Here is a 24518-nt window from a genome sequence, read left to right on the forward strand (position 1 = left end):
GGCAAACCTACGTTTCTAGCATTTTTTAGACTTAGAGAAAGCTTTTGACAATGTTGACTGGAATACTCTCTTTCAAATTCTGAAGGTGGCAGGGGTAAAATATATGGAGCGAAAGGCTATTTACAATTTGTATAGAAACCAAATGGCAGTTATAAGAGTTGAGGGGCATCAAAGGGAAGCAGTGGTTGGGAAGGGTGTGCGACAGGGTTGTAGCCTCTCCCCGATGTTATTCAATCTGTATACTGAGCAAGCAGTAAAGGATACAAAAGAAAAATTCCGAGTAGGTATTAAAATCCATGGAGAAGAAATAAAAACTTTGAGGTTCGTCTATGACATTGTAATTCTGTCAGAGACAGCAAAGGACTTGGAAGAGAAGTTGAACGGAATGGACAGTGTCTTGAAAGGAGGATATAAGATGAACATCAACAAAAGCAAAACGAGGATAATGGAATGTAGTCGAATTAAGTCGGGTGATGCTGAGGGTATTAGATTAGGAAAAGAGACACTTAAAGTAGTAAAGGACTTTTGCTATTTGGGGAGCAAAACAACTGATGATGGTCGAAGTAGAGAGGATATAAAATGTAGACTGGCAATGGGAAAGAAAGCGTTTCTGAAGAAGAGAAATTTGTTAACATCGAGTGTCAGGAAGTCGTTTCTGAAAGTATTTGTACGGAGTGTAGCAATGTATGGAAGTGAAACATGGACGATAAATAGTTTAGACGAGAAGAGAATAGAAGCTTTCGAAATGTGGTGCTACAGAAGAATACTGAAGATTAGATGGGTAGATCACGTAACTAATGAGGTGTTGAATAGAATTGGGGAGAAGAGAAGTTTATGGCACAACTTGACTAGAAGAAGGGATCGGTTGGTAGGACATGTTCTGAGGCATCAAGGGATCACCAATTTAGTATTGGAGGGTAAAAATCGTAGAGGGAGCCCAAGAGATGAATACACTAAGCAGATTCAGAAGGATGTGGTAGCAGTAGGTACTGGGAGATGAAGAAACTTGCGCAGGATAGAGTAGCATGGAGAGCTGCATCAAACCAGTCTCAGAACTTAATACCACAACAACAACAACAAAAGAGTTACATATTTTCACCTGTTACTGTCCTTCAAAGTAGTCACCAGCGTTGTGTAGAACCCGTTGTCAGCGACGTGGAAGGTGTACTATTTCGTTAGCAGAGCCTGTTCTGTTGATGGTACGAATGGAGCGGTCTACTGCCTGTCGAATCTCTGCAACAGTTCTGAAGCGAATGCCACGAAGTGGATCCTTCACCTTCGGAATCAAATCAAAGTCACAAGGACTTAAGTCTGGGGAGTATGGTTGATGATACAGCACTTCCAGTCCCATAGACCGAACAGAGCAGCCACAGCTTGCGCCTGTGCATTGTCATGCAAAATGATGGGTGGGTTGCGCAGAATGTGTCGCCGCTTCCTTCGCAAAGCTGGTCGCAGGTGATGCTCCAAAAACGAACAGTAATACTGTGCATTGACGGTCTGCCGTGGAGGAGCGTAATGTGTTAGTATAACGCCATCAGAGTCGTACACGAGAATTACCATAACTTCAGATAGTTCCAATTGCATCATCAACAGAACAGGCTCTGCTGAAGGTATACTACGCCTTCCACATCGCTGGCAACGGGTTCTACAAAAGCCTGGTGACGGACAGTAACATGTGCAAACATGTAACACTTTTGTATCGGTTGTGAATAAACAGGGTGTTACAAAAAGATACGGATAAACTTTCAGGAAACATTCCTCACACACAAAGAAAGAAAGTATGTTATGTGGACATGTGTCCGGAAACGCTTACTTTCCATGTTAGAGCTCATTTTATTACTTCTCTTCAAATCACATTAATCATGGATTGGAAACACACAGCAACAGAACGTACCAGCTTAACTTCAAACACTTTGTTACAAGAAATGTTCAAAATGTCCTCCGTTAGCGAGGATACATGCATCCACACTCCGTCGCATGGAATCCCTGATGCGCTGATGCGGCCGTGGAGAATGGCGTATTGTATCACAGCCGTCCACAATACGAGCACGAAGAGTCTCTACATTTGGTACAGGGGTTGTGTAGACAAGAGCTTTCAAATGCCCCCATAAATGAAAGTCAAGACGGTTGAGGTCAGAAGAGCGTGGAGGCCATGGAATTGGTCCGCCTCTACCAATCCATCGATCACCGATTATGTTGTTGAGAAACGTACGAACACATCGACTGAAATGTGCAGGAGCTCCATCGTGCATGAACCACATGTTGTGTCGTACTTGTAAAGGCACATGTTCTAGCAGCACAGGTAGAGTATCCCGTATGAAATTATGATAACGTGCTCCATTGAGCGTAGGTGGAAGAACATGGGGCCCAATCAAGACATCACCAACAATGCTTGCCCAAACGTTCACAGAAAATCTGTGTTGATGACGTGATTGCACAATTGCGTGCGGATTCTCGTCAGCCCACACATGTTGATTGTGAAAATTTACAATTTGATCACGTTGGAATGAAGGCTCATCCGTAAAGAGAACATTTGCACTGAAATGAGGATTGACACATTGTTGGATGAAGCATTCGCAGAAGTGTACCCGTGGAGGCCAATCAGTTGCTGATAGTGCCTGCACACGCTGTACATGGTGCGGAAACAACTGGTTCTCCCGTAGCACTCTCCATACAGTGACGTGGTCAACGTTACGTTGCACAGCAGCAACTTCTCTGACGCTGACATTAGGGTTATCGTCAACTGCACGAAGAATTGCCTCATGCATTGCAGGTGTCCTCGTCGTTCTAGGTCTTCCCCAGTCGCGAGTCATAGGCTGGAATGTTCCGTGCTCCCTGAGACGCTGATCAATTGCTTCGAACATCTTCCTGTCGGGACACCTTCGTTCTGGAAATCTGTCTCGATACAAACATACCGCGCCACGGCTATTGCCCCGTGCTAATCCATACATCAAATGGGCATCTGCCAACTCCGCATTTGTAAACATTGCACTGACTGCAAAACCACGTTCGTGATGTACACTAACCTGTTGGTGCTACGTACTGATGCGCTTGATGCTAGTACTGTAGAGCAATGAGTCGCATGTCAACACAAGCACCGAAGTCAACATTACCTTCCTTCAATTGGGCCAACTGGCGGTGAATCGAGGAAGTACAGTACATACTGACGAAACTAAAATGAGCTCTAACATGGAAATTAAGCGTTTCTGGACATGTCCACATAACATCTTTTCTTTATTTGTGTGTGAGGAATGTTTCCTGAAAGTTTGGCCGTACCTTTTTGTAACACCCTGAATAGTTACCACCCGCCATGAGAGGGGTGCGATGGGGATTTTCTCTTATGAGTTTCCCCCAGGGAGAGCAACCAGCTTGACGAGAGTGGTCTTTGGAATCTTGAGCCGTCGGTCATTGTAGAGGAGGCTTTCACCCGATCGTTCGGCTGGTCACTGGTCAGACGGCGCCGAACGGGGCCAATCAGGCGTGCGTCTCGCCGGCGGTCCAGATTGGGGTCAACAGCTGCATCCGATTCCGTGGCCCTGCCGCCACGCGTCAAACGCTCGCCGCCTTCCCGGGATGCTCTGCGCAAGAGAGTCTCCTCAAACTGAGAAGGCGCTCTCTTGCAAACGATAACTGGAGCTGAACAGGTGCTGTGTGGTGTTCCAACAACAGCGCTAGGTCTGCATTAGGATGTCACTTGTACAGGTCGACAGAAGACAGAGACGAGTTAGTAAATATGAAAAGCTACACGATACCATCAAGCATCCTTATTATCTAAATCCTCTATAACACCAAATCGCTATCTCAGAACGAGTTGCAAAAAAAATGGTTCTAATGGCTCTGAGCACTATCGGACTTAACTGCTAAGGTCATCAGTACGCTAGAACTTAGAACTACTTAAACCTAACTAACCTAAGGCCATCACACAACGCCCAGTCATTACGAGGCAGAGAAAATCCCTGACCCCGCCGGGAATCCAGCCCGGGAACCCGGGCGTGGGAAGCGAGAACGCTCACCCAAGAAAAAAATTCAAAACCACATCTTCTGCTGGAAAAGTTATGGCTACGGTGTTTTTCGATTCCGAAGGACTCTTGCTTGTGGACATCATGCCAAGTTGAACCACCATAAATTCTGATGCATATGTGAGGACACTGAAGAAACTTCAAGCTCGACTGAGTTGTGTTCGACCACGTCGGCAAAAGCAGGATGTTTTGCTGTTGCGCGACAATGCACGGCGACATGTAATTAAAAAAACCGTGGAAGCGATCACGAAACTCGGATGGACAACACTGAACCACCGCCTTACAGTCCTGACCTGGCTCCATGTGACTATCATCTCTTTGGGAAACTGAAAGACTCCCTTGTGCACGCTGCCAAACAGTGGCTCCAACAGGTTGGTCCTGAATTTTACCGTGTGGGTATGCAGGCGCTGGTTTCAAGATGGTGTAAGGTAGTTGAGAGGGATGGAAATTATGTGGAGAAATGAAAATATTGTTCCTAAAGGATTTATCTACACACTGTAAAACTTTCAAACACGTAGAATAAAAGATGGATTAAAAAAATAGTGTGCATTTCTTTTGGAGTGGCCCTCGCAATTTGTTCAGAACATACTGACGTACATGGTTTGATGAAGATTGCAGGTCAGCAATAGAGGAAAAGAACAGGGCAAGAACAAAAGTGCTACAGAAAGAAACCAGAAATAATGTGGGACAATATAGAGAATTAAGGAGAAGAGCTAACAGACTGTGCAAGAGAAAGAAAAGAGTGGAAAAAGAAGAAATTTCAATAACTAGAAGTAGTAAAGGAACAGAGTGAAATAAGAAAGTTCTATCATGCCCTAGGCAAAATGAAGAATAGATTCCAACCAAAAACAATGGCCTGTTCCAGTAAAGATGGGAAAATGATAAGGGAGGAAGAACAGATAGTGGGAAGATGGGCAGAGTATTTCAAAGATACATTAAGCACCAGCCTAGAAGATGAAGAAACAGCTGCACAAGAGGGAAGGTTGGAGCTGGAAGTAGACAATGAAACCAATGCGACAAGAAAGCCAACACTGCAAGAGGCTGTGCACAAGTCAAAAAACAATCGAGCCCCTTGGGAAGACAGCATAATTGCTGAATTAATAAAAACTGGTGCTGAGGCTGTAATAAAGGAACTGCACACATTAATATCAGATATATGAGAAACAGAAACTATGCCAGATAATTGGAAAATTGGAATAATAGTCCCCATTAATAAGAAAGGGGACAGAACAGCATGTGAAAAGTATAGAGGTGTAACACTGCTAAGTACAGCTTATAGGATCTGCACAAGTATATTAAATGAAAAGATACAGAAGTGTGCAGAAGGCATTCTGGGGGAATATCAGTGTGGCTTTCGACCAGGCAGAGGAACAACTGATCAAATATTTGTGATGACAAATGATGGAAAAGTTCTATGAATATGATATAGATCTGCATTTCCTATTCATCGATTTCAAACAAGCCTTTGACAGCATAAATCGGCAAGAACTATACAGAGTACTGAAAGAAGTTGGTGTATGTGCTAAATTAATAAGACTAATCAGAATTACAATGACAGAGACAAGAGCAAAAGTAAAGGTACTTAGCAGAACATGTCAAAGCTTTGACTTTAATAAAGGTGTGAAGCAAGGGGATAGTCTCTCCATTGTCCTATTCAATATAGCCCTGCATAGTGTCGTAAATAAAAACAAAAGAGGCACCATATTTATGAAAACTAGCCAGATATGTGCATACGCCGATGACACTGCTATAGTAGGAAGAAATACCAATACACTCCTAGAAACATACCGGGTAATGGAAAGAGAAGCCTTAAAAATTGGCCTCATAGTAAATGAAAACCAAACAAAATATATGGTAATGTTACCATCCGAGGTCAGAAGAACCCCTAAAAACCTAATCATTGGAAAATGTTCAGTGGAGTGTCCTCTTTTAACAACTTGGGAGCCCTAATAACAAAAGATAACAGTATTGTAAAGGCTATAAGGGAAAGAATACAAGCAGGAAACAGAGCTTACTTGGCAAATATGCAGCTTCTCAAAATAGCCTTGTTACAAGAAAAACTAAACTGCTAACATACAGGGAGTTACAAAAACGTACGGCCAAACATTCAGGAAACATTCCTCACACACAAATAAAGAAAATACATAACGTGGACATGAGTCCAGAAACGCTTATTTTCCAAATTAGAGCTCATTTTGGTTTCGTCACTGTACTTCCTCAATTCACCGCCAGATGGCCCAATTGAGGGAAGGTAATATTGACTTCGGTGCTTGTGTTGACATGCGACTCATTGCTCTACAGCACTAGCATCAAGCACATCAGTACGTAGCATCAACAGGTTAGTGTACATCACGAACGTGGTTTTGCAGTCAGTGCAATGTTTACAAATGCGGAGTTGGCAGGTGCCCATTTGATGCACGGATTAGCACGGGGCAATAGCCGTGGCGCGGTACGTTTGTATCGAGACAGATTTCCAGAAAGAAGGTGTCCCGACAGGAAGACGTTCGAAGTAATTGATCGGCGTCTTAGGGAGCACGGAACATTCCAGCCTAAGACTCGCGACTGGGGAAGACCTAGAACGACGAGGACACCTGCAATGCAGTTGACGATAACCCTAATGTCAGCGTCAGAGAAGTTGCTGCTGTACAAGGTAACGTTGATCACGTCACTATATGGAGAGTGCTACGGGAGAACCAGTTATTTCCGTACCATGTACAGCGTGTGCAGGCACTATCAGCAGCTGATTGGCCTCCACGGGTACACTTTTGCGAATGGTTCACCCAACAATGTGTCAATCCTCATTTCAGTGCAAATGTTCTCTTTACGGATGAGACTTCATTCCAACGTGATCAAATTGTAAATTTTCACAATCAACATGTGTGGGCTGACGAGAATCCGCACGCAATTGTGCAATCACGTCATCAACACAGATTTTCTGTGAACGTTTGGGCAAGCATTGTTGGTGATGTCTTGATTGGGCCCCATGTTCTTCCACCTACGCTCAATGGAGCACGTTATCATGATTTCATACGGGATACGCTACCTGTGCTGCTAGAACATGTGCCGTTACAAGTACGACACAACATGTGGTTCATGCACGATGGAGCTCCTGCACATTTCAGTCGAAGTGTTCGTACGCTTCTCAGCAACAGATTCGGTGACCGATGGATTGGTAGAGGCAGACCAATTCCATGGCCTCTACGCTCTCCTGACCTCAACCCTCTTGACTTTCATTTATGGAGGCATTTGAAAGCTCTTGTCTACGCAACCCCGGTACCAAATGTAGAGACTCTTCGTGCTCGTATTGTGGACGGCTGTGATACAATACGCCATTCTCCAGGGCTGCATCAGTGCATCAGGGATTCCATGTGACGGAGGGTGGATGCATGTATCCTCGCTAACGGAGGACATTTTTAACATTTCCTGTAACAAAGTATTTGAAGTCACGCTGGTACGTTCTGTTGCTGTGTGTTTCCAATCCATGATTAATGTGATTTGAAGAGAAGTAATAAAATGAGCTCTAACATGGAAAGTAAGCGTTTCCGGACACATGTCCACATAACATACCTTCTTTCTTTGTGTGTGAGGAATGTTTCCTGAAAGTTTGGCCGTACCTTTTTGTAACACCCTGTATAATTCCCTAGTCCGCCCAGTTATCACACACGGCTCAGAGGTATGGACGTTGACAGAACACGATAAAAACGCAATAAGAAGCATCGAGCGAAAAATACTACGCAAAATATATGGGCCAATAAGGGAGAAAGAAGGCTACAATGCCGAATTACAAGAGTTAATACAAGGCAGGGACATAGTAAAATTTGTGAAATCACAGCGAATACGATGGCTAGAACACTTGGAGAGAATGGCAGAGGATAGAATTCCAAAGAAAATGATGAAAGGTATGATCCACTCAGTTAGGCGAAAAGGGAGACGAAGAAGATGGATCGACGAGGTAATAATGGATATCACCCATACGGGAGTCCGGGGGTGGAAAAGAGCAGCAAATAACCGAGAAGTGTGGAGGAAGATTGTTGAAGAAGCCAAGGCTCACCAAGGGCTGTAGCGCTACTGAAGAAGATACTGACGTACAGGCCCTGTGAATATGAACGTCCTATCTGTAGTCGCTCAAAGCTTTCCGTGTGCGTTTTCTTTTTTTTTTTTCTGAACACAAGTGTAGCATTTGTAAAAACAGACATAATGTCTGATTGGGATAACAGCAATCAGTGATTTTATAATGTTACTTATAATCAATCTTGACTGCAAAATTTTTTATTCATATGACTGGTTTCGGTTCTTTCAGAACCATCTTCAGATCTGATATTTCAATTACAGGAGTAACCCGTCCAAATCCAGCTGGATTTGGACGGGTTACTCCTGTAATTGGAACGTCAGATCTGAAGATGGTTCTGAATGAACCGAAACCGGTCATATGAATAAAAAATTTTGCAATCAAGACTGATTATAAGTAACATTACAAGTGAAGCACGCGCTCAGCACTTACACACGCACGCAGTACGCACCTGGCGGCGGCGAGGTCGTGCAGGATGTCGTGCCGGTGGTCGAGGCTGGCGCGGCGCGCGGCGTCTACGCCCACGCCCACGCCGGCGGCCGCGGCGGCCGACGCCAGCTTGCGCACCGCCTGCTCCGCCACGCCGGACGGCCGGCGGCGCTCGGGGGCGGCCGCGGGGGCGGCGGCGGGGGCGGCCGTGACGGGCGGCAGCGCTCCCGGCTCCGGCTGCTGCGCGGCCAGCGGCGGCAGCGACGACCGGTGCTGGCGCAGGCGCTCCAGCAGCAGCAGGTAGATGGCCGCGTGGTGGTCGTAGCTGCCGCTGCGCAGAGACTGCACACACCACACACAGCGCGTCTCAGAACACACCACCCGGACACAGAGCCACAGCCGCAGTGGTCAGCACACTTGACTCGCATTCGAGAGGGTCACGGTTCGAACCCCCGCCCATCCATCCTGATTCATGGTAAGGCGGGTGCCAGGTTGAAATTCATTGCGAGAGTCCTTACAAGGGAACCTCCCCATCGCACCCCACTCAGATTTAGTTATAACTTGGCACAGTGGATAGGCCTTGAAAAACTGAACACAGATCAATCGAGAAAACAGGAAGAAGTTGTGTGGAACTATGGAAAAAATAAGCAAAATATACAAACTGAGTAGTCCATGCGCAAGATAGGCAACATCAAGGATAGTGTGAGCTCAGGAGCGCCGTGGTCCCGTGGTTATCGTGAGCAGCTCCGAAACGAGAGGTCCTTGGTTCGAATCTTCCCTCGAGTGAGAAAATTGATTTTTTATTTTCAGCCAATTATCAAAGTTCAGGCACTCACACATAACCAACTTCGCTTTCCAAAATTCCAAGAGATGCTCAGATTTGCTTGGACATATGCAGGATTTGACGGTCTACACACTGAAAATTTTGAAAACGTTAAAAGGGAAAACCGTGCGACTGTGAAAGTACTGCATTCATTTGTTGCAGTTTATGTGACAAACTCTTATGTTTGAACCACTTTGTTCGGAGTGATTATCACATCCACAACAAAACCTAAATCGGGGACGGTAAAAGAATCTTTTTACTCATTCGCCACGGGTACAAGTTAGTTGGGTCGACAACATATTCCTGTCATGTGACGCACACGCCGTCACCAGTGTCGTATAGAATATGAGACGTGTTTTCCTGTGAAGGAATCGGTTGACCTATGACCTTGCGATCGAATGTTTTCGGTTCCCATTGTAGAGGCACGTCGTTTCGCCTATTAATCGCACGGTTTTGCGGTGCGGTCGCAAAATACAGACACTAAACTTATTACAGTGAACAGAGACGTCAATGAACGAACGGACGGATCATAACTTTGCGAAAATAGAGAAAGTAAAGTTTTCATTCGTGGGAAGACTTGAACCGAGGACCTCTCGTTTCGCAGCTGCTCTCGCTAACCACGGGACCACGGCGCTCCTGTGCTCACACTCTCCTTGATGTTGCCCATATTGCGCATGGACTACTCAGTTTGTAAATTTTGCTTATTTTTTTCATAGGCCCACACAACTTCTTCCTGTTTTCTCGATTGATCTGTGTTCAGTTTTTCAAGGGCTATCTAATGTGCCAACTTATAACTAAATCTGAGGTGGGTGCGATGGGGAGGTTCTCTTGTTAGAAAATGTAGTCCATCAACAAACGAGATACAGAAGATGCAAAGAAGAGCGGCGCGTTTCGTCACAGGGTTATTTGTTAAGTCGTCACAGGGTTATTTGTTAAGCGTGGCAGCGTTACGGAGATGTTCAGCAAACTCAAGTGGCTGACGCTGCAAGAGAGGCGCTCTGCCTCGCGGTGTAGCTTGCTGTCCAGGTTTCGAGAGGATGCGTTTCTGGATGAGGTATCGATTATATTGCTTCTGTGGTGTCACCGCCAGACACCACACTTGCTAGGTGGTAGCCTTTAAATCGGCCGCGGTCCGTTAGTATACGTAGGACCCGCGTGTCGCCACTATCAGTGATTGCAGACCGAGCGCCGCCACACGGCAGGTCTAGAGAGACTTCCTAGCACTCGCCCCAGTTGTACAGCCGACTTTGCTAGCGGTGGTTCACTGTCTACGTACGCTCTCATTTGCCGAGACGAAAGTTTAGCATAGCCCTCAGCTACGTCATTTGCTACGACCTAGCAAGGCGCCATATTCAGTTACTACGAATGTATTCTGAACAGATAATATTGTGAATCATGTACCGTCAAGAGCGACGTTCATCATTAATGGATTAAAGTTAAGTGTCAAACTAATTACGTCCGCTTTCTGAATTCTCATTCCTTATGTTCCGGACCTCACGTCAGTATAGTTCTTCCCTCTTCACGCCAGCCTGCGTCAGCTAAGACGCGTGCATTTCGGCCCCCACTCGTAACACGGTGTTGGCTCTTCTGCTAACACAAAAGCTTCTCCCTACTTATACCTCTTGATGGGATCACGAATGTAAAATTAGAGAGATTCGAGCGCGCACGGAGGCTTTCCGGCAGTCGTTCTTCCCGCGAACCGTACGCGACTGGAACAGGAAAGGGAGGTAATGACAGTGGCACGTAAAGTGCCCTCTGCCACACACCGTTGCGTGGCTTGCGGAGTATAAATGTAGATGTAGATGTATACCAGTCGCAAAAGACTTCAAAAAGGACCTCAGGACAGATGCACATAATTATAGACGTATATAATTGGTGATTTTTCCACTGTGTACAAATTCTAGAGATTGATCGTTGAGAGGATACAGAACAGAAAAGGTCTCATGAACTTATGTCCGGAAATGCATGATTTCCACGCTAGAGACCATTTATTCAACCATACATTGTTATAGAGACTGCAGCCTAGTACACGCATGCAGCCAAAGTTACTGCACGTGTTGCAAATGGTTTCCATGTGCCTCAATGCATGCGTGTTCAGGCCACTGTGAGTTCTGTCTCACTCGTTCACATCGGCCAAGCTACATCCGAACATTGTCAAAGGCGGCATGAATACGCTGCTCGAGTGTCTACACATCGAAATGGGCTCTGCATACACGATACTTTTGAGATGGCGCGGGTTGAGATCCGGTATAAAATGGAAATGTCGTGTGGCTAGGGCCTCCCGTCGGGTAGACCGTTCGCCTGGTGCAGGTCTTTCGACTTGACGCCACTTCGGCGACCTGCGTGTCGATGGGGATGAAATGATGATGATTAGGACAACACAACACCCAGTCCCTGAGCGGAGAAAATTTCCAACCCAGCCGGGAATCGAACCCGGGCCCTTAGGATTGACAGTCTGTCACGCTGACCACTCAGCTACCGGGGCGGACGAGATCCGGTGAACGAGCAACTGGACGCCCTCGTCCGATCCATGGACCAGGCGAGACACGATTGAGACGCATCCGGATGTTAACGGCAAAATGGGCTAGAGCACCGTCATTTAGCAGCCACAGAACCGTTCGAATAGTCAATCGGACTTCTTCCAGCAGGGGAGGCAAAGTCGCGGATAGTTCCGTCCTGTTAGGCATGTGGAAGGAAGACTGGTCTCAATATATGGTCGCCAACTATCCAGGCTCACACATTTCGGCTGCACCGATGCTGATGATTCGCTGTCACCATACCACTGAGATCTGCATACTATCCTACACATATAAATGTAGATGTAGATTTAGGCTTTACGTGATTTCCTTAAATCGCTTTGGGCAAACGCTGGGATGGTTGCTTTCAAAGGGCACGGTCGACTTCCTTCCCTAATCTGATGGGACGGATGACCTCGTCGTTTGGCCTCCTATCCCAAATCAACCAAACAAACCCACAGCCAAATCTGAATCCACAGCACAAACTCAACCCAGAGTTATTTATTTACTTATTGCCATAGACCTGTTACCTGAAGTTATAAAACAGGTCGCACATCTTACAGTTTTTATTTTTCATCTTTATTGTAGTTTTCTTTCCTTTTGTTTTTATCCACAACATTTTATAAGAGTAATACTGTTGTTACGTTGCATATACGCATGTCTGTCATGTCGTGTCCTCAGGCACTCATGTGTTGCTTTTGAATGCGTTTAGTTGTCTCCATTGTTCTTCATCTCTTACTGCTGTCTATATATGAATATCTGTTTCTGTGTTAACAGGGTGTATACGGGGACAAGGAAAAAAAATTGCCGTATTTCTCCCGGATATTCCGTTTCAAAATTATGCTTTTTCCCGGGCGAAAACACACTTTTTCTCTGCTAAGTGACAGTAGGTTTTCCGTAGATTTTTCCTCGGAACTGTAAAACTTATCAATCCTTTGCTCGGTTAACGTTTTATACAATCGCGTAGAACATCCCGGAAAAAAAAGAAAAGATGGGGCAAAGAAGTTTTGGAGAGACTTTTAATTTTAAAAAAAAGGAGAGAAGTTTTGGAAAGACCTTTGATTTGCAGCAACATACACACTGCATATTTTCAAATTACGAAAGTATAAATTCGAATTGCACCAAACACAGCGCGTTAATTTCCGGAGCGTTGAAACAGAGGTTGCGATGTCCTTTTGTAAGCGAGTCATATCTCAAGCCACAAGATCTCGCCAGCTGATGACAGCAGTTATTCAGAGCATAGGACACGTGTTATAGTCAGCCAATAGCAAGATCACTTGTTACATAGCGCGAACAGACAAGAGGAAAAGTTAACGGTTTACATTAATGTACACACTACCGTATATCTACAAGAAAAGCTAAGCTTTCACATGTAATATTGATCTTTTTTACGTGTGTTGTACTTTAAGATACATCACACAAATGTGCCAGTGAATTTAAAATTATGACATAAATGTCTAGGCTCGAAATTCTTGTAAGCGGCTGGTCCTCAAACTGTTCAGTTTCGAACGCTCTGTGATTTAGATATCCATCCCACTTTCTCACACGTAACATAATTCATGTTGCGTAAAAAGAAATTTACTTTGAAAGTAACGCTTTTCTGACCACCGTTCGCAATACCGGGTGATTCAAAAAGAATACCACAACTTTAGGAATTTAAAACTCTGCAACGACAAAAGGCAGAGCTAAGCACTATCTGTCGGCGAATTAAGGGAGCTATAAAGTTTCATTTAGTTGTACATTTGTTCGCCATTTCAGCCAATAAAGTGTTTGGTCCCTTTTTCTTCGAAGGTGCTACTGTATCTGGACTACAGTATCTGGAGATGTTGGCTGTTCCCTCAACTCGAACAAGAAGCACAACAATTCATATTTCAGCAGGATGGAGCGCCACACTATTGGCACTTATCTGACCGTAACTACCTGAACGTCAACTACCCGAGGTGATGGATCGGCCGCCAGGCAGCCCGTGACAGAGCACTTCATCACTGGCCTCCAAGAAGCCCTGATCTTACCCCCTGCGATTTTTTCTTACGGGGGTATGTTAAGGATATGGTGTTTCGGCCACCTCTCCCAGCCACCATTGATGATTTGAAACGAGAAATAACAGCAGCTATCCAAACTGTTACGCCTGATATGCTACAGAGAGTGTGGAACGAGTTGGAGTATCGGGTTGATATTGCTCGTGTGTCTGGAGGGGGCCATATTGAACATCTCTGAACTTGTTTTTGAATGAAAAAAAAACTTTTTAAATACTCTTTGTAATGATGTATAACAGAAGGTTATATTATGTTTCTTTCATTAAATACACATTTTTAAAGTTGTGGTATTCTTTTTGAATCACCCTGTACTATCCGCAGACTGTTAGAAATAGGTTCGATTTACCAGTTGCCAGAGAGCGCCAGAAAACAGGCATTATTGTGCGTGTGCAACTGCAGTGGTGTAGGAAGCCCGCATGTTCGTGTGTATGAAGCACTAAGAGAGCTTAAATTACACCACAAAAGAAACAGGGCATCAGAGGATACTCCAAAGAGCATCGCAATTTCGTAAACCATACTAAAATGCGTAATTCGGCTTGAAGCGCAAATTGGCTTTTTCCAGATTCACAATGAAGTAGGTCCGATCTGATATTAAGCTTTTCAGTGTGGTTTTTGGGGTGTAAATTTTCTTGGAGTACCAGTACTCTACGATCTCATTTTTGGTTATTTATAATGGCATAATGCCATACATGGCTGAAGATGGTAACGTGCACTTGAAATTCGGCGAACAGTTGGAACTAGCCAATACTGTAGAATGAAACACTTCCTTTCAAATAAAATGACTGCCTCAGCGGAAAGATTAATAAATCCAAATTCCTTTAGCAAACTTGCAAAAATAACTTCATTGTTCTGCAAGGCAATTAATGCTTCACTGCTACTAACTTGGAAATAAAATAAAATCAGAAAACTGAAATTGATAATATATTTTTGCCCTCCGTAATTATGTGAATGTATTTTAATTCACTTAATAGCTCCCGGCCACAGAAATCCGTTTTTGTTTTTTTGTTTTTTTTTTCATTTGACGTGGGAGCTGTACACGAAGAGAAGCAGCGAAATCACTTAACGTAAACACGGGTCACGCGGAGACTAGCCCCCTCCCCACTACAATTCAGACAAATCTGTGCAAGCGCGAATCTGGCAGCTAGGGCGCGCGAGAGAAATTTTTCGCGTTTGCATCTGGCTGCTTGCTACTACTGCCGATACAGCTAACAGCCAAACTTCAAGTAGCGGGAAGCGGGAGTAGGTAGTGCTTATACGCGAGTCAAATGCGCATGCGCAACAGACCGCTGGCAATTGGTCAAACGAACCTAAAGTGAACAGTTGTGACGTCATGCTCATAGCAAGCAATTTATTGTTGCTAAGAAAGTCTGCGCCCTACGGCCTTTGACATATTTTTGCTATTTGCAGACGCATGTGCGTGCACGGTGTTTTGTTGTTGTAAATTGCACATTTCCTTTATCACTAAAGTTTTATTTTTTTCCCCTCTCGTTTATATTCTATTGCTGCAGTATCATTCTCCAGTAGCAATATTGCAAAAATTTAACTGAAAGCTAAAACAATGAAAAATTCCCGGAATTCCGAAAAATTCCCGGAATTCCGAAAAATTCCCGGAATTCCGAAAAATTCCCGGAATTCCGAAAAATTCCCGGAATTCCGAAAAATTCCCGGAATTCCGAAAAATTCCCGGAATTCCGAAAAATTCCCAGGTTTTTCCCGGTTTTCTCCCGGATGAAAAAATTCCCGGGTTTTTCTCGAATTTCCCGCTTGTCGGGTCGTATACACCCTGTGTGTAGTTTCGCGTATTGCCCGCTAAAAGAGACAGTGTGTTCTGGGGAACCTTCTTTGCAGTATCTGGATGTAGGCGTCTGTCTCTCACTCACAAAGAGTGCCACTGAACCCACACCGCCGGCCGCGGTAGCCGTGCGGTTCTGGCGCTGCAATCCGGAACCGCGGGACTGCTACGGTCGCAGGTTCGAATCCTGCCTCGGGCATGGGTGTATGTGATGTCCTTAGGTTAGTTAGGTTTAAGTAGTTCTAAGTTCTAGGGGACTCAGAGCCAATTTTTGAACCCAAACCCCACTGAAACCAGAGTGCAACCTAAATACAAATCCAGGGCCCAACCAGGACATACAGACCCAAAGCCCAATCCAAACGTAGAGTCAAACTAGGTTTGATAAAAAAAAAAAAAAAAAAAAAAAAAAAAAAAAAAAAAAAAAAAAAAAGGCTCTGAGCACTATGGGACTTACCATCTGAGGTCATCAGTCCCCTAGACTTAGAACTACTTAAATCTAACTAACCTAAGGACATCACACACATCGATGCCCGAGGCAGGATTCGAACCTGCGACCGTAGCTGTTGCGCGGTTCCGGTCTGAAGCGCCTAGAACCGCTGGGCCACAGCGGCCGGTAGTGTAGCGAGGCGGGAGGCGGCCGCTCACCTCTCGGGTCTTGTTGCCGTCGATGCCGAGGCTCTGCATGAGTCGCAGGATCTGCTCGTTGGGCTCGGAGGAGGTGCCGCCCGCGCCGCTGGGCAGCAGCCGCGGCGCCTCGGCGCTCATCCAGCGGTGGCGCTTGATCTGCTCCACCGTGTACCGCCGGCACGGGTCCAGCACCAGCATCTTGCGGATCAGCGACTCGCAGTCTGCAACAGCGCCCCCCACCACACTGCATGACGCCGACCGCACCTGCTGCTGTCCCTGTTTAATCCTCTAGACTAGCGGCGGGAGAGTGTTTAGACTCGTCTGGGGAGGGTGATCACTATCAGTTGGGGAGGATGTTTAGAATCTCTCTCTCTCTCTCTCTCTCTCTCTCTCTCTCTCTCTCTCTCTCTCTCCCTCCCCCTCTTACACTCACGAGGGGAGTGTGTTTGGTCTACAAGGGGAGAGTGTCTAGTCTGACGATAGGAGTGTGCTTGACTAGACACACTAGGGGAGAGTGTTTAGAATCGCCAGGGCAGGGTGCTTGTAACAGGGAGGGAACGGCATTTACTATTGGAACGGCGCCCTGTCGAATCGAGAGGGTTGCACTTTGGGGTGGGGGTGCAGGGGGGGGGGGGGTTGGACGTCAAACGGGACGACTTCGAGCAGGAGAGTCACCACAGGACATTTTAATTTCTACTGTCTATACTTTTACAAATAAATTCATAAAACTTTGTCACCATGACCAGGAAGGATTGAGGACTCACTCATCGCAGTGGAAGTTCAAAAACGTAGCAAAATACCTTTTCTATATGTGAAATTTCATCATTTTTTTTACTTATTACTGGCTGCATTTGTTGCTATAGGTACACTTTTCTTCCTAAGTAACAGAGATTCTTCAATGAGTTTTTAATATCATACAAACAGTAGTTACGGGTGTATGACACTCTAGAATTTTCCAAATCTATTAAAAACTGTGGAAAAATTGCGATAATTAACTATAAAACTTGAGTTTTTTTCTAAATATGAAGTTTAAAATGTAACGGTTCACTCATTTTTTCATAAATTAAATAACTTCTAGAGTTTCATACACCTTTTACTATGGTTTGTATGCTGCGCACAAGTCATCGAAGAATCTCTCTTACTTAGGAAGAAAAGTGTACCTATAGCAACGAATGCAGCCGGTAGTAAGTGAAAAAATTATGAAATTCCACATGTAAAAAAAATGTGTTTTGTTACGTTTTTGAGCTTCCACGGCTATGAGGGTGAATCCTGAATCCTTCCTGGTCATGCTGTCAAAGTTTTATGAATTTATTTGTAAAAGCATAGACAGTGAAAATTAAAATGTCCTGTGGTGCCTCTGCTGTTCCAAGTCGGCCCGTTTGACGTCCTACCCCCCCCCCCCCCCTTAAAATAAAGAGGAAGGCACTTAGAAAGTGTGGTACCGATAGCTGCGATGCCACGGCGTAGGTAAAAGTTCTTAGGTTGGCACTACGACACCGACGACAGTGCCCTCTAGCCGGCGCTATCTAGCTCTACGAGCGCCGCTCTAGATTCAGCTCATTTCATTCCGAGCCGACGACCAAGCAACTTACCTATTACTTCATAGGGGGCTAGTCATTAAAGACTTTGTTACTTCAGTTACTTCAATGATACGTGCTCATCTCAGCCAAAGTAAAGTAATACCACTTTCAATTGCAGTACCAAGTGTTCTACCCAGTTTGAGGGTACTTCGACATGGGTTATAATGCAGCGAAAATTAAGTTATAACTGAAGCATGGGATACCACCCGTCTGCTTTTAGCCATGACGTCATCAACATGTCGAATTACAAAAAGAAATGATATCGGACTCTTCAGCTGACTTTGCTGAAATAAAGAAGGCGATACCGAAAAACACACAAACATACAAGAAAATGTGGTATCGAACACTTCAGTTTGCATCACCTCAAATGAGGCATGCGATTTGAGCGTACGCATATCCGTTTAGCACTACCATCGCCCACCATTAGCGGGGCATGCTTGTCGAACTGGCTGCCAGCGATTCAGTTGTCGAGAACGGTTGCCGCAGCTTCGAAATGCTTGAATCAGTCAATGACATCGATTTTCCCACCAAAAATTGCACTGGTATCATTCGTATTGCAATTACCAACACGAAAAAATTAAATAAAAATTACGTCCGTGAAATAAATCTTTGGCACTCTTCCAAGTTCTCAACATCGTAAAAAAATTGCTTTGTCGACGAAAAAGTTTAGGAGTACGCGTACCCCAGCGTTCCCCCAGAAAAACAGCACTGGTTCTGCCTCGCCTGCTCCTCCTAGCTTCCTACATTCGGCCTACCCTTCAGTTTTCAGGAGCAGACTCACGCTCCGCCTTCCAGGCGGGATACAAAAGAAAGGAGAGGGCAGCGGCTAAAATCGAGAGGGTGGCGATTAAGATCGAGAGGTGGCACGTAATATCGAGACTTGGGTGCCCACCTACCAACTGGAGTCTTGCAAAGAATTTATTTCACAGTACATGAAACTACAAGTTTACTATTACCAGTCACTGTTCTAAATAGTGACTGGTAATAGTAAACTTCTTGTATCGTGTAATGTCAATAACAGTCATGGTAAAGCGTAACCTAAAATTTTACAGGCCGGTCTTGATCACACAGACTCTTACACTTCATACAATGAAAGCTGTCACGACCGGGTTTCAGCTGCCGAGAATTCTTCCGTGTTGTATGGCCGTGGTCCAAGGAACTCTTCTATCCCTGACGTTTCGTCCAAAGCTACGTTGAACATCTTCGGAGGTGCTCCTGGTTGCGCTGAATCTTGCCGACTGACGAGTCGAAAGTCGAAGAACGGCCTAAATACCGTGGAAAGTGGGCGTGGTCTGGATTTCACGTGATAGCAGAGATAAACCTTGTCAAGGATAAAATACAAGTATCGATCATAGTACGTCAAAGATAAAAACTTCTCATCGATTCTGTAGCGCCTTTGTCCATATATAGCTGAGTTTCATAGTTTCTTCTTTTCTGTTAAAATTATCCCCATGTTTATATATTTCGATGGCTTCTCTATACAGCCGTGGATAATAGTTCGTCATAGTACATAAAACCTCAGTTTCCGAAAATTTCACTACGGGATCACCCGACTGAAGAGCATGTTCCGCCACGGCTGACTTGTCTGTTTTCCCTAGTCGGGAAAGACTTTTATGTTCCTTCAACCGTGTACTCACACTTGTCTTTGTAGTTCAAATGTAGACCTTACCACATGTGCATGGAATGATGTATACACCACTTGTAGACAGAGGGGTACGTTTAACCTTAACGGAAAAAAAGTGCTTGGTCTATTTTCTTAGTTGGTTATGTTTCCTTAAAATCTTGCCGATTTGATCCGTAGAGAAACCGCGTTCTTCCATCGCTGTGTCCTATCGTTGTCCTTAGGCCTCCTGTTATTCGGTCGCAAAACTCTATTTGTTTTCTTACAGGAGTATCCATTCTTCCGAAAAGCCTGCTTTAGATGTTTTAACTCGGCGCCCAGGTCCTTTTAGCTCTGTCCACTAGACTTCTAATTACACCTCTTTTCTGTTATGGTTGATGATTGGAAACCTTATGCAAGTATCTGTCGGTATGTGTAATCTTCCGAAAGACTTTATGTTTCAAGATGCCATCAGTCTGTCTCATAACGAAGACATCCAAAACGGATATTGCATTGTCTTTCTCCATTTCCATGGTAAAATGGATTTTAGGATTTAATCTATTTAAATAACAAAAGAATTCCTCTAAAGCTTTTTTGCCATGTGACCAAACCACAAATGTATCATCCACGTATCGATGCCATCGACATTGTTTCTTATTCACCTTTTCCAGAGCTAATTGTTCGAATTTTTCCATGTAAAAATTGGCGATAGTAGGACTCAATGGGTTACCCACGGCCACACCATCAACCTGGTCATATAGTGTGTTTCTTGTTAGCGCCTAAATAAAAGGTTTGTAAATTGAGATTTCCGTTTAGCTAAATATTTCTCGATTATCCGGGTTTTCGGTAACCTGAATAACATCAGGTACATTTGTCTTTATTCAGTTTGCCTTAAATCCATATTCTGTACTCACTAGACTGTTCATCCCATTCAACAGTTGCTGCAATTCACATCCATTTTCACTGAGAATAGCAGTGCCTCCAGCGAACCGTGTCGTTGGTATCCTTTAACCATAGAGTAAATATCTCTGGAGTGAGCATTGCGTTCTGCGCATGTTGTCAACATTAAACCAGGATTGTCACGTGATCTCGGGACTTTGCTGTGCCTGTGTGCTTTCTGCAGCGTTTGAAGTTTATAATAGCAAGAGTTTTTGTTGTGTTTCACCGTTTGTTGATAGTGTAATAGCGATGGTGAATTACTGTTGTTGCTACGGATGCAAAGAAAAATATGTGGAAAGAGGGATAGTAACTTTTCATGAGTACATTCCATATAGCTCTAATTATAGTTTTCATTTTAGTAAGAAACACTGTATACGTTTAAAAATTTCGAGACACATTATAATTAAGACTTGATTCTGTAGACCTATTTTTCTACGATTTTATGACTATATAATAGATATTACGGCTCGCACAAAAGTTTACAAACAATCGCTTCCTCTCGTAAATTTGCTAGTGGAACAGGAAAGGGAAAGGTTAGTTGTTTCAGCAAATACTATCCTCCATGCATTTATCAGTGACTTGTCAATTATGTATATAGATTACTCCGTCTACTATTTATTTAATGAACTGGGAGCAAGTACTTCAAATGCGTTAAATAAATACCTCAAAGTGCCACCAGTAAGAAGAATTGTGCTTTAGGTCGCAAAAACGAGAAAATAAATAACCAGAAATAACAGAAAAAAGGACGAATTCGCAGGGATATAACCACTAATGTGTGGCAAATTCGGTGTTTTTCGGACACTTGCAGAAGTACTAGCGTACTGTCAAGTCGTTTTGCAGGACTATCACTGCAAAAATGTACTTCAGGCTCTGTAATACTATAAAGTGCGGTATCATACCAAAAACTACCAAAAATCGAGTGCATCTGAACTATGACACCTATCGCAAAGAAGCTGAATGTAATATCACTTGCCCTTTAAAGTTACGTAGCTGGTTTATTCCCAGTATCAAATGGATACTGTTAAAATGTCTTCGCAACATATATAAATAATCCACGACACGTACGAAAAGAATCCGTCTGTACTAGGGATGTAGTGACATTCTAAATATACAGGACGCTATACGAACAAACACACGACGTCCCGAGATCACGTGACCAGGCCGGCAATGTATGTTGATAGCACAAAATCTGTTCTGCGCATGTGAGTGCTCACTCCAGAGATATTTACTCTACGCCTTTAACCCAGAATTTTAATCCCAATGCTGAATCTTCCTTTGATTTGGTTCATTGTTTCTGTGGTGTATGAACTGAACTCCAGGAATGGGTGGCTGCTTCTCTGTCTTACACCGCTTTTAATCCGACCACATCGTTCTCGGTCTTCCATACTTGCCGTTCCTTCTTGGTTCCTATAAATATTGTACAGTAGATGACTTATCTTTTCCTGGAGTTTACCAATTTGCTTGAGAACATTTTTCCTGTGTTGGCAAAACCTGCTTGTTAGTTAAAGGAATCAGAGGATAGCAACAGACAGAAATTATCGTGACATGTGGAATAATCGGGTCTACTGCCGGATGTTTGTTTCGCTCTGGCACAATATTTCGGCCACGTAACTCGTTGCCTTCTTCAGCTGCTACCTGAGACTGCAGTGTTGAAGGATCTTGTCCAGTATTTATGCCCAGAGGGTGCTGGCTGCTCTCTTTGCCGTCCGCGCCCGCACGATTGTGCATTGTGCACGCTTACCCACTGTGCACAATTATCCGAGTGTCACATGAAAAATGAAGCTCATACTGGACGCAGCAGTTAGCGTCACGGAGCGGTACTCACCGGAGCTCATGAAGTAAGGGATGCGGAACCTGCCGGACAGCACGCGGTCCCTGAGCGACTGCAGGCTCGATCCGTCGAAAGGAAGGGCGCCGCACACCAGCACATACAGCACGACGCCCAGGCTCTGCAACAGGCGGGTCGCCACCGTCTCTCCACACTCCGCCCAACAAACTCGACAGCAGCACACACACTCACGACATTTTTTTCAAAAGTGGATACAAAAACAGAATGAGAAATTGGTATCCCTAGCGACTAAATTCTGAAGGTGGCAGGGATAAAATACAGAAACGAGATGGTAGTTATAAGAGACGAGGAGCATGAAAGGGAAGCAGTGGTTGGGAAGGCAGTGAGACAGGGTTGTAACCTCTCCCCGATGTTATTCAATCTGTATATTGAGCAAGCAGTAAAGGAAACAAAAGAAAAATTCGGTGTAGGAATTAAAATCCATGGAGAAGAAATAAAAACTTTGAGGTTGGCCGATGACACTGTAATTCTGTCAGAGACAGCAAAGGACTTGGAAGAGCAGTTGAATGGAATGGATAGCGTCTTGAAAGGAGGATGCAAGATGAACATCAACAAAAGCAAAACGAGGATAATGGAATGTAGACGAATTAAGTCAGGTGATGTTGAGGGAATTATATTAGGAAATGAAACACTTAAGGTAGTAAAGGAGTTTTGCTGTTTGGGGAGCAAAATAACTGATGACGGTCGAAGTAGAGAGGATATAAAATGTAGACTGGCAATGGCAAGGAAAGCGTTTTTGAAGAAGAGAAATGTGTTAACATCAAGGATAGATCTTAGTCTCAGGAAGTCGTTTCTGAAAGTATTTGAATGGAGTGTAGCCATGTATGGAAGAGAATAGAAGCTTTCGGAATGTGGTGCTACAGAAGAATGCTGAAGATTAGATGGGTAGATCACATAACTAATGAGGAGGTATTGAATATGATTGGGGAGAATACAAGTTTGTGGTACAACTTGACTAGAAGAAGGGATCGGTTGGTAGGACATGTTCTGAGGCATCAAGGGATCACCAATTTAGTATTGGAGGGCAGCTCGGAGGGTAAAAATCGTAGAGGGAGACCAGGAGATGAATACACTAAGCAGATTCAGAAGGATGTAGGTCGCAGTAGGTACTGGGAGATGAAGAAGCTTGCACAGGATAGAGCAGCATGGAGAGCTGCATCAAACCAGTCTCAGGACTGAAGACCACAACAACAACAACAACAACATCGATTAAAAGTATTTCGCAGGCAGGATAAGTAAACATTTGTCACTTATTGTTTTGAGTACAACGAAAAAGCAGTCTTGCAATTTTAACTTTTTTTATTTACTCGATGAGTAGTTTCAGGCCGGGACCCATTCTCAAACCATCGTAACATAGTCAAAACTGGTATACCCGAAAATGCAAAAACATTAAAAAAAGGGCAAACGAACAGTTTAGCGCATTTTTGACACTTCTTTGCATTTTCGGAAATACCATTTTTGACTGTGTCGCAATGATTTGAAAATGGGAGCCGGCCTGAAACCAGTCATCGAGTGAATAAAAAAAAATGAAATTTGCAGCTCTAGCCTGGTTTTTCATAGTACAGTGTCAGTGTTGAGGCAGGGATTAGTGATGATGATGTTGTCATCACATTACGACTATGGTTACGGAAGTTAAAAAGTCGGTCAAGAAGGCTAGGAGAGTATTCTTACTAGAAAGAGCAGGTAAGCAGTTGTTAGCATCCCACTTAGTAAATGAATCGACTTCATTTACTTCCGGTACGATGGACGTCGAAGAATTATGAGCAAATTATAAACACATTGTAAATCACGCATTGGACAAGTATGTCCCGAAAAGGTGGGTTACGGTCGGAAAAGACCCACCGTGGTTTAACAGCGCAATTCGGAGAATTTTCAGGAAGCAAAGGCAGTTGCACTCGCGTTACAAGAAAGATCGGGAGAATAAGGACAGGCAAAAGTTGGTAGAGATTCGTGCTGCTGTAAAAAGAGCTATGCGCGAAGCATTCAACCACTGCCAACGTCATACTTTAGCAAAAGATTTTGCTGAAAATCCAAGGAAATTCTGGTCTTACGTAAAATCGGTAAGCGGGTCGAAGGCTTCCATCCAGTCACTCACTGGCAACGGAAGACAGCAAAACTAAAGCTGACATTTTAAATTCCGCATTTGAGAAATCTTTCACGCAGGAGGATCGTACAAACATACCGCCGTTTGAGTCTCGTACAGATTCCCGTATGGAGGACATAGTGATAGCCATCTCCG

General features: G+C 44.2%; 1 protein-coding gene across 1 annotated transcript in view; it reads right to left on the reverse strand.

The window, feature by feature from the left end:
• Window positions 1-24518, reverse strand: part of LOC126424568 (serine/threonine-protein kinase par-1-like) — a 474571-nt gene that overhangs the window by 71500 nt on the left and 378553 nt on the right. The window contains exons 6-8 of the mRNA XM_050087312.1: window positions 22256-22379; window positions 16330-16532; window positions 8540-8859 (exon numbers count right to left, since the gene is read on the reverse strand). Of these exons, the coding sequence (XP_049943269.1) occupies window positions 8540-8859; window positions 16330-16532; window positions 22256-22379 (647 nt within the window). The remainder of the gene's footprint in view (window positions 1-8539; window positions 8860-16329; window positions 16533-22255; window positions 22380-24518) is intronic.

The sequence above is a fragment of the Schistocerca serialis genome, chromosome 10 (genome assembly GCF_023864345.2).
Source record: "Schistocerca serialis cubense isolate TAMUIC-IGC-003099 chromosome 10, iqSchSeri2.2, whole genome shotgun sequence".
Classification (NCBI taxonomy): domain Eukaryota; kingdom Metazoa; phylum Arthropoda; class Insecta; order Orthoptera; family Acrididae; genus Schistocerca; species Schistocerca serialis.